The sequence below is a fragment of the Egretta garzetta genome, unplaced genomic scaffold, assembly GCF_000687185.1.
Source record: "Egretta garzetta isolate BGI_Z169 unplaced genomic scaffold, ASM68718v1 scaffold23, whole genome shotgun sequence".
In the NCBI taxonomy this organism is placed as follows: domain Eukaryota; kingdom Metazoa; phylum Chordata; class Aves; order Pelecaniformes; family Ardeidae; genus Egretta; species Egretta garzetta.
Window position 1 is genome coordinate 2,310,308 of NW_009259237.1, and position 11,022 is coordinate 2,321,329.

The 11,022-nt window shown below is 41.1% G+C and overlaps 2 protein-coding genes across 2 annotated transcripts in view; both read left to right on the top strand.

Annotated features, from left to right (window-relative positions):
- The window catches only part of BEAN1 (brain expressed associated with NEDD4 1), an 81,995-nt gene extending 75,666 nt beyond the window's left edge, over positions 1–6,329 (top strand). The window contains exon 8 of the mRNA XM_035891527.1: positions 3,159–6,329. Within this exon, the coding sequence (XP_035747420.1) occupies positions 3,159–3,507 (349 nt within the window). The 3' untranslated portion in view covers positions 3,508–6,329. The remainder of the gene's footprint in view (positions 1–3,158) is intronic.
- A 4,429-nt stretch (positions 6,330–10,758) lies between these two features.
- The window catches only part of LOC104123651, a 5,294-nt gene continuing 5,030 nt past the window's right edge, over positions 10,759–11,022 (top strand). The window contains exon 1 of the mRNA XM_035891528.1: positions 10,759–10,796. Within this exon, the coding sequence (XP_035747421.1) occupies positions 10,759–10,796 (38 nt within the window). The remainder of the gene's footprint in view (positions 10,797–11,022) is intronic.

Consider the following 11,022-nt stretch of genomic DNA (forward strand, 5'->3'; position numbering starts at 1 on the left):
TACAAGCAAAAATACCAGGCTTAGAAGAGAACATGAGAAACTGAATATCAAGATCATAAATCGCTAATGAAATACAATAAGTCGTTAAAAAAAAAAAAAAAGCTATTTGAATGATTTGCAGTTGCCTCCTTGGTGATAATGATCTGTATGTACAGTTGTGAAGGTGCCAAAAAGTTACTTAATTGAAAATCTGGCATGCGTTCCTTACTGCCCTATTCAATTTTTAAAATGTGAACTTAATTGCCAAAAATGAGAGGGGGAACATTACTTGCATTGGAGTTTGGAGAAAAAGAGGGAATTATTTTTTTTATCCATCATATATATGAAGAAAAAATGCCCTAACACTAATATGTTGATATTCAGAACTAAACACTAGAATGCCAGGTCTTGAATACCATCATTTGCTACCCATTTGTCTTGATGCTTAAAAGTCTCCTTCACAAAAGATAATTTTGCTATTTATCCCACCAAGCATTTTAGTTCTACAGAGCTGACCTACTGTCCATGAAAGATATTAAATTAAATCCAAGGGAAAGAAATGCAGATGATCAGATAACAGCTGTAAGTAGAAGGTTCATACTGTGCCCATTTCTCCTCTAGGTCTGTGGCAGATTTCCCTTGCACTGGGCCCAGGCCCAGAATCAGCAGACGGAGAAGCTTCTTCCCTTTTGTGTCTCAGTAAAAAGATTCAAAATTTTCCACCTTGAAACTCACATTACTGTGGGCTTTTCAAAACTGAAACTCTTTTACTATGGTAACAGGACCCAGTAGGTGCTCTTCATTAGCCTGATTAAGTCAGTCAAAATCTGTGGAAAGATTTTAAATAAATTCACTGGGCTTTGGGTCAGCAAAATGTAAATTAAGATGCAGCTCATAGTAAGTAATCCTGCAAAGGGTGGCTCTCCCTTTCCTCTCACTGAGTTCACGAAGAGTTGAGGACATCAGGTTCTCAATCTCTGACTGAGGTCTAAGATCTTTTAAAAGAATATCGGGTATGCTTGAAAGTTTCAGTGGGCTTTGTAGAGGCTGGACTTAAATCTTTTCCACATGCTATACAAAAACAATGCGACTTCCTACGTGCTGGGATTTGTTTCTGAAGTATCTAATAGCCCTATCCAGGATCTTCAGAACAGAGTTATGTTTCTAAATACCATTCCTTCTGATGGGGAAATAGAAATTTTCTAGTCTGAATTTAAAACCATTGTCCTCATGAACACAAAAGGGAGGTAAGAATAAAAAGACCTGTGGATATTTGAGTTATTTAGTAACCTAGTACTAAGATTTCACTTTCTTACCTTTCCCTTCCCCAAAAACCACTTCCATCACCTGGATTAGGAACAATACCATCAAAATCATCAGGAGTGCTCTGAGGGAAACATATGACTGAGTGCAGCAAACCAAGTATTTTTCTAAGGCAGGGCCCATGGTTAGTTGCAGATCTGAGCTCACGCTAACCAATGCAAGCTGCCCTGCTGCAAGCTTCTTACAATCTACAAGTAGGGTTTATTAGCTTGGCAGTAATGCAATTACAGGGGGCAGAATGACTGCCTGCAGTCTACTGGGAAGCCATATGCCAAATATCCTAAGTTTCAGGAAATATCCGAGATCTTAATAGCTCTGCAGTTCGTGTGGTTGAGGAAATGGGTTCTTAATTTGTCTGGCTCCAGTAGAATTGTTTTTCTGTTAACTGAGTAGGTGAAGGGTTTTTTGTTTGTGGGTTTTTTTGTTTGTTTTTTTTTTAAAACAGGAAACATTGTCTCCTTCAGAATTGGATTTAAAATGATCCTGAAACAGTTAAACAAGGCAGCTACAAACAAAGCAGATCCAACACTTAAGATCACGATGTTATGACTCTTCCTCACTTTTGCCTGTAGCCAGGAAAACAGGACCTTCCTTGAGACCACTAGACCTGGGCTGGTTTGATAGCAAAAGCAGTCAGCTTTAGTTTGTGGACAAACAGGTGATGCCAGGATAGGCAGACAGTAGGCCACCCAGATAACAGACCAGACTCACCAGTTCTGGTTCAGCCCTCCTTGGGGCCACATCTGCAGAGCCCTTAGGCTCAGAGGGCTGGGTAGTCCCAGCACAGCATGGTACAAACACACGGAGCCTGCTCATGTCCGCTCTGTCCGTTCCCAGACCCTTCCTTCAAGGGAGGACGTGGGAAAACAGAAGCACAAAGACACAGTGGTCTATCCAGGCTCACCATTTACCCCCATGGGCCTCCCTAGGCTATGCAGTCCAAGCTCCTATCTAAGATGCCTACCTGCATTCACAGCAAGACAGCAAGCACTGAGCACGGTAGTGGAGTGAGCAGGTAATAGTTTCCCCTGGCTCTAGCTTGGTGGCACAGACAGAACTACAAGGCCTGCATAGATCTGAGCTGGCTGTTCATGGAAACCCCACAAATAGGTCTGTCCTCATTTTCGGGAGGAACATGACAGGGAGTCTGCAGAGTCTCAGAATGACCAGTATGAGTCTGTCAAGATTATTCATCACAGCTCTGCACCTCAGCAAGAAATCCTGCTGCCCCTGCCAGCACAAATCTGCAACCCAGACAACCCACCGCATGTAACTGCTGGCTGAGCACCAGAAACCTGGGAACCAGGAGGACAGCATTTGATGTGATGTTCTGCTTTAGACTCCATCTAAAGCTCTCTATACATTATTTCATAACTAAAATGGCAACACCACTTCCTTTTTCCCCCAGCCATTTTCTAACTTAGCTACTTATAAGCAGCTGAGAGCGGGAATGAACCCCCGCGGTGCTGCACTCACGGTGACTGGTGCAGCGTGCACAGCTTTGTGTGAGCCAGCAATGTCACTCCTCCCGCTCCTGCGTACCCGGCTGTGAGGAGCTGGGCTTATCCCCAGGCACCTCAGCTGAACAGTGCTGCCACAGATGTTACTTTCATGCAGGAGGATAGGGTCTGAACTTTCACTAAGACCTCTGGGATTATCTTTAGGTATTTGGAAATGTGCTTTTAAGTATTATGCTCTCGAGTGTCTCACACAGCAGGGTAAGCAGGGATGTGGGTTGAGGAACAAAACACCAAACGATCCTTTTCTTCTCACTTTACCTGCCCCTGTTATGCTGAAAATAATGTACTATGGCATTTTTCACAGGAATGTAATGACAAATTCTTTTTTTCTTTCAGCTACGATGAATGTGTGGGGCCAGGAGCAACTCAAATCTATATTCCCACAGATGATCCCCCCCCATATTCTCTTACAGACCCTTGTCAAAGAAATGAACTATCTGTAAACATTAGCCTAGAAGAGGAAGCAGCATCTGGGACTACAGGACAGGCTGCAAATTATGCAGTCAGGCTGCAGGACTTGCAGCAGCCCATTTCATCCATCTCTTTGTCATCTCTTACTTTGGAGGCCGCTCCCCTGTATGAGACAGTGGTGTGTGAACAGAATATCCCCATCCCACTTGTTCCAATGGAAGTACTGAAAAATTCTTCCACTGACTATCAGACTCTTCTGAACCAAATCATGTGAATAAAAGTGGCTCTTTCCTTCAATTCTTCTGAAGAACTCAGACCAACAAAAACATTTAAATGGAAGAATAAAACCTGTGAAAGTTTTACCTATTTTATATCTTTAAATGGGGATGCAATGGGATTTTATTTTTTACAGTGAATTTTGAAAGTTTACCTAAGCTTCCCTGTTTGTGCTTCAAAGTGGTCCATGACATCACACAGCGTAAAAAAGCAGCAGTGACAAGCAGTGCACCCAACCTTTTTGAAGCATTTCAAACCACATTGCAATCAGCCATTTTTAATGTTGATACATGTTATCCAGTCAAGCCTACTTGTTGGTTTTATGATACTTTGCATGTTTTAGAGCAGAAGGAAAAAGAAGAGCATTTTGTTGTCTTTGTAGGTTTCACTAGTACATTTCATTCAGTGTCTTGGCAACAAAGCATTTTTAAATAATTCTTTGTCTAAATATGTATTTCAGTAGACAGAGACAGAACACTGCCTGCAAAACATGACTATCAGTAGCATACAGGAGCAAAAGAAAAAGGAGAATAATATTTTGATAATCACATTTTTCCTTTGGAAAGCCGGGCCAGTACCAGGCTTTCCAGACCATTGCAAAGCCTGCTGTAAGTCTTCCTCAAAAGAAACTAGCGGCAAGTGATGGAGAGGTGGCAGTGGATCCCCAAACACCAATTGGCTTTACCTATGGAAGCTGTACTACAGCTGCTTGCAGGCCTGGGAGCTGCGTGCCCTTCACGGGAACATGATATAGCCAAGGGAAGGGCAATGTCTGGAATCCCAGAGGATGCTTCATGGCAATTCCCACGCATGTTTGCTTTTTCAGGCACTAACTGGTCTCTTTCTCCAGTAGGGAACCTGCAGTGTTACAAAGGACCTTGACCTCTAGTAGTTGCATTAGTGTGATGTAAATAATAGATGCTGGACTTGGCATGCACAGTAACAGAGAACCTCAATTTGTGCGGAAACCTCTTTTATTAGGCATGATCCCTTTTACTGAAATTTTGCTACCCACGAATCTAGCTTTTGTTCATAGACCCAGACTTCTCACACATTCATGTGGTAAGCGTATACAAGTTGGAGATGTGCACTAGCAGGAACAGCAGAGGTAAACTGCAGATGTGAGAGTTTAATCTTACATGGTACACAAGCACCTATCTCCACATAAGGACTCAACTACGTCTTCAACCAGTACTAGTTATCAGAGGCTCATTTCCACTAAATCTCTTAAGAGGCATTTTCACTGAAGAAGAAAAAAAAAATAATTTTTTTTTTTACGCTGATAAAATGGGCTTCAGTTTACTACCCCCACTGAAGGATGTGTAAAAATGAGTATAGTAAATACATAATTGTGTTTAAAAGGAAGCATCATCCAAATTATTAAAATTGCACTTAGATTTTCTGTAAATACTAAATAATTTTCAACTGTAATCATCATTCAACATTCCAAAGATTGACACAATTATAATTAATACTTAGATGGGAAGTAATTATATGGTTCTTACTGCTGTATAAATTATACCATTACTGAGTCATATGCACATGATAAGGTAAGGTAAGTATGCATTTTTTTGCTAAGTAGATGAGAATAAGTATGTATTTTGCTAAAATAGCAGAATTCTTTTGCAGTTCAGCAAAATTTTCAATATTCTCAGTATACTATACCCAAACCAACAAAAATTCACAATTTTGCATTGCAAAACTGCTAGCAGGCATTGCCAGAATGTAGGCTATATTCCACAGAATTATTCTGCTGTATAAAGTCCTAGTGTAAACAGTTTTGCGGCATGCTAAGTATCCTGCAGTAAGAGAAGCAAAACTCTACACCATCCATTAAGGGCCAGAAATGGAAACCAACATAGAAATATACCAGTCAGTTTTATTGGCAGGAAAATAAGAAGGAAAGCACAGACATTTATTTATGCAGAATGGGACATGTTTTCATAGCTGTGTCTTCCTGCAGCTCCTGGACATCTGCCTAGAACAGGGTAAAGCACTGGGACCAGACCTGCTTACTTCAGGCTGCTATTGGGGAGGTGGAGGGAGAAATCTAATAAACAACTATTAGAAGGCAAATGTGATTCTACTTCCGCTCCCCCCAAAAAGTGAGTCTCTCTTTTACCTATAACATGGCAAACCTGAAGGTTCTTCTGAAGACAAGAACAGAGGGCTTCTCACATCTGGCAGGCAAGCCTCTACTCTGTTAGAGATGCTTACAGTTTCTGTGCATTTTGGAAAATCCTTTCAACCTGCTTGGCTTTTAACCTGACAGGGATTTTAAGACCTTCTGCTAACTTTCTATCTGTGGTTTACAAAATAAACTACTTTTAAGTAGGCCTCTGATGAAAATGGGAGATTTGTACTTTACCTCATGATAGAAATGCATTACTAACATTATAGAAAACTAATCAAAAGTCTTCATTTGCTAAGTTATGCATCCTTAGCATTGCAATCTGGATTGTATGTAGCAGCATTACTTACAAATAGCTGTCTACTCCCTCTTGTGGTATACTGCTTTATAAAGTCAAGTCATCTAGTTATCACTCTACACAGAGTTCATGATGAGGGACATCAAAATAATCCCCGCTTCTTTGTCACATGGATGTGGAAGCCAGCCAAAACATACAATTCCATACTGTAGCATTTTTCTAAGTTACCACTAAACAGGTTATGTCATTCATTATAAACAAATATCTTTAAAAAACTGTGAAGTCAAAGGAGAGTATGCTACCTTCAGTGATACCTTACCACAATCACTTGTAGGAGTGGCTTAGAATTTTCTACTCTTGCTAATCTTTTTCACTAGGTGATATCCAACAAAGTTGTGGGGGAAAAAAAGCTTATAAATCCAACCCATATACCTCTGCAAACAGACAATACTACATAGGGAAGTTTATAGCTCTAAAGCTGCTCTGACAACTTCTGCTGCTACTACTGGAACAGTGTTGAGATTTCTTGTAATGATGCAGTAAGAACATTATTTCATTTCTTGAAAAATATTTATGATCCCACATAAATCTCAAAGTTGATCGGGTGTCTCCTGATGCTCCTTTTAAGAAATCTATATCCTCCTATCAGATTTTATCCTAAACTCTTGCCTAACTATAATGCCAGTTCCAAAACAGGCTTAACACAGGCCTTTCTTTTATTATGTGATTAATATCAGAAAGAAACTGTTCGGACATGCTGTTTCTTGCTATGTGATAACAATACTGTATTTCTGTAGTCATCTCTCTTGCTTCGATTTTTAGTATACTACTCTTTACAAAAAACTTTTAGTAAAGAACATACAAGTATTCAATGTAGCTTCTGTGCTTTTTATTGCATCAGTATCACTTTGGTACTACCCACAGCCCTTAGCCTCCTGTTAATTGGGCAACTAAGCAACTGTTGACTAAGCAGCATCATAGTTCAGCCACTTACACTTGTCAGAGATCACAGGAATAAGCAGCCATGGGAGCAGTCAGCTCTCTCCTGCTCAGGGGATGAGTCAGTGTGTGCCCAGCCAGGATCAGCCCAGCTCACAACAGCAGGAAGGGAAAAGTCTGCAATACTGCTGCAGTGAAAATCGCTACCCTTGAAATACTCTCAGGAGGCATCAGAAACCCCAGAAACATTCATAGGTACTGAAGGTCAGGAGACTGGAAAATGGCAACATACCACCAAGGAGGGGGGGGGGAAAAAAAAAAAAAAAAAAAAAAAAAAAAGACACTGAAGGAAATAACAGGCCAATCTTCCCAGAAATATTCAAATAGATAATTTTTTAGCACAGTGAGATGAGTAACAGTGTATTTCCTGAATGGAAATCATATCAAACTGACCTAACTGATCACGGTACAGTCTGACAAATCATTCCCCTCCTTAAACTAGAGAAATACTCTCTATGTAAAATTATAACCACAGACTTCTGTAAATTAAAATAATAATCATGATACAAGAAAGTATTTACCAATTGCTTTCTGTTAGCTTGAAAGGATGTGTCAGGTGGGATCGCCTATGTCCTAATGAAAATACTGAGCATTGCTGGATTTCAGAGGTTTAAGAGAGAGAATGGACCTATTAAAATCAGCAAGTTACAGTAAACTAGGAGAGGCCTGAGTATGTAGGAGAGCAGGACACAGAGAAACAGCCTGGAAAGAACAAGATGCAATTCAGTGAACACAAATACAATTCCTGCACTTGAGAAACGTAGGCTCAAATTCACGAATGCACGACACAGTTAGACTGCAGGAGCATGTCTGAGAATTAGACTGAGACAAATATGGGCTAACTATGAGCAAATAACTACAAGTAAATAACTACTGGGGGAAAAAAAAAAGCACAACAGCAGCCTGTGAATATAAACAGCACTATTATTCTTAAAGCACTCAAAATAGTTCTCCACTCACTACTGCTCTGTTAGGAACCAGAGTCCAGGCTGAGGCTATACAAGTAAGGTGGCTGACAAACCTGAATGCCTAGAGAAAAGGAATAAAAAGGTTAAAAGGCCTGGTTATTTTTCTTGGTTTTGCATGACAGAGGATAGAAGCTGTTCTCCATTGCCATATAGAAATGGGATATTAGAATTAAGAGGAAACCGACAATTAGTGTTTTATAAATTGTAGAAAGATTACACGTTACCAGGAATGGAAAGGCAAGTTTCAGTCCTCTCCTTATAGTGGAGCTTTCCATGTCCTCTCTTTATTGCTGTCTGACAGTGTCTGACACTGCTTCATGGCCTGGGAATTGGCAGTTGTTCTTTTGTCACTTAATATTAGCAGCTTTCCAAACCCTAGATGTTCTGCCAATACCCTCGGGGAAAAGAAGATTCTCTTAGCCCAGACCACATTAGTGACACTGAGAACTACATGATTTCTAACACCATACTGTTGTCACAGCAAAAAGCTTTCAGTGAAAAAAACCTCATCACCACAATTACATCCAAGCACCTCCAGCTCTAACTCCATTGAAGTGATGTGTTACATGCGAAGTGGGAATTGTAGACAGATCAGAAACTAAATCACTGTTGGGCATTCAGAAAACATGATCTCATGCATCAGAATTTCCTCTCAGCTAGCAAAGTTCGTATTCATTTCCCTTTTCCTCAGCTCACAGTAACGTCTGTTTGAACACTAGCTATTGAACTCATAAGCATACGATAAATTCACAGCTTGGATTTCAGACATGTCCATGTGCGTATATATTCTCCCTCCCGTTAAAGCAAGAAAAAGTAATGAGCAAAATAGCCTCCATACCCAGCAGAGGCACAAAGTTAAAGCTTTAAGGAACCTAGAAGTATCCATGGTGGTCCATTCATGCTTTGGGTCCAATGACTTGATTCTCTTATTTGTTCTCCTGCATCTTCTATCAATATTGTTTAAATAACCCTCCTCCGCCTAAATCAGCCCAACTCCAATGGGAAAAAAAAAAAAAGTCAGGTATATAGCCTGATGCAATTCACTGGATATTGGCATTGTGTCTTTTGAACTCCAGGGAAATGGTAACAATTTGCATGTACAGCTGGAAGCGGCCATTCCTTTCTACTGACTTCCTCTTCTTTCCTAGGACTAATGACCAGGCTTTTGCCTTGCTGTAGTCTTAAAAAAAAAAAAAAATCTTTTTGATAGATTCTGTCTTCTGTTACAGTGAACCAAATACATTCACAATGGAGATATATATTTTTTAATTTAAATTCAAATGACAGTGAAGCAGTGAAAGAACCCTATAAAAATTAAGATCATTTTGTCACAGCTTTGCTCCTAGCAGGATTTTATATTTCTGCAAGAGATTGACATCAGTAACAAACAAAATTAATGCACCCAGAAAAGAGCAAAACTTCTTTGCAAAACATTCCAAAATCTCATTGAAGAAGGAGGAGCAAAATGGGAAACCTCAGCTCAGGGAACTGCAACTGGACTTTCAGGCACCTGGGTCATGGGCAAGTACTCTGCCCTGTTTGCAGTGATGGGATTGGTACCACACACGCACACACCAGGGAAGTGATTAACCATCCCTTTTAGAGAACTGGATTTTAAAGTATTAGGGCCTTAAAACACAGAACATCAATCCCACCCTTGGAGGCTGTGCTAGGAAACTTAATTCAGAAAATAAGAACGCAGTGATAGCTAGATAGATGAGACAACTCAGCATTTATTGTATTATGCAAATATGGTTTACTGAAAAGTGAAACACTCAAAAGAAACAGCAACAAAGCAAAATTCCCTGTATCATTCTACTAAAACACACCAGGCTTTAACAAAACACAGCTATTCTATATGTTAATGAGAACTGCAAAGGCTGAAGACTCCAACCACCCCCGTGGGAGCAGGTGTGCAAAAACACAAAATCCAACCCTCTCATTTGGGTCAATAAAGTTTTACATATGGCGAGAAGAGAGCTGAGCTGCCTGCAGGCACCCTACTAAGAGCACAGCCAAGCTTGTTGGTGTGCATGCACATATGGTAGGGGAGGAAACTCAGACATTGCAACAGATGGCCAGATGGCCTCAATTTAACATGTGGTGATAGTATGGGGATTTGTCCCCCCTTCCCTCTTGGCTAGATCAGCAATTTTTCTACAGCAATTATCCATAAACAAATTCTACAAAACTATTTCCTAATGACATTTCGCTTGGAATGACGATCAAAAGCATATGGTTTTAGAAAGCCCTCTTACCTGGAAAGTCAGAGAGAAAACCAGTTTGTTTGCAACACCACACAGCCACTTTCTGCAAGAAAGACAGACAACTGTGGTCAAGTAAGCCCAAGATTTCCCTTAATCAGGAGAAGTCATACATTCCCAGCGGTTAACAGTGAGAGAGATATTAATTTTAAAATCTGTCATATAATGAAGACAATCTATAATAAGACAATCCATTAAAAAAACATCAAGTCAAATTTACGCTTGCAACAAGTCAGTGGAGACAAGGTTGAAGACACCAACCCAACTGGTCTAGAACAAGAAATAAGATCATGGGAGGCCGATACCAGCACTGATTTATGAAATCACACAGGTGTACGACATCATAGCAGCCACGGGAAGCAACTCTAAAATTCAGATTCCAAAAATCAAGATTAACAAAGTCATCTGGATCAAAGTCAGGTTTGTTTTCCACCTGGACCTGACCTCCATTTCAAACACATCCCAGGGAACTTTTCTCAGAACCAAGTCTGTTTCAGGCGATTGTTACCCAAACCTAGTCCAGGCATTCAGAGACAAGAGACAACAAAACCAATAACAAAACAGGCGCGAGGAACACGCCATGTTACCGATGGCCTCATTTCGCCCCACAGCACAATTACCGTTAGGGTAATTCACCCTCACGCCAGCCCTTGAGACGGGGCCTCGCCCTGCCCAGACCCGTGCCCCCCAGCCCCCACCTCCCTCCGGGGGGGCCCGTGGCCAGCGGGGAGGGCAGCCGGGGCCACGGGGGCGGAACGGGGCAGGAGAGGGCTCGGGGAGGTCGGTCACACAGCGCTGCCGGACCCGCGGAGCGGGAAACGAGGGATCTCACCTCAGCGCGGTGGCAGCTCAC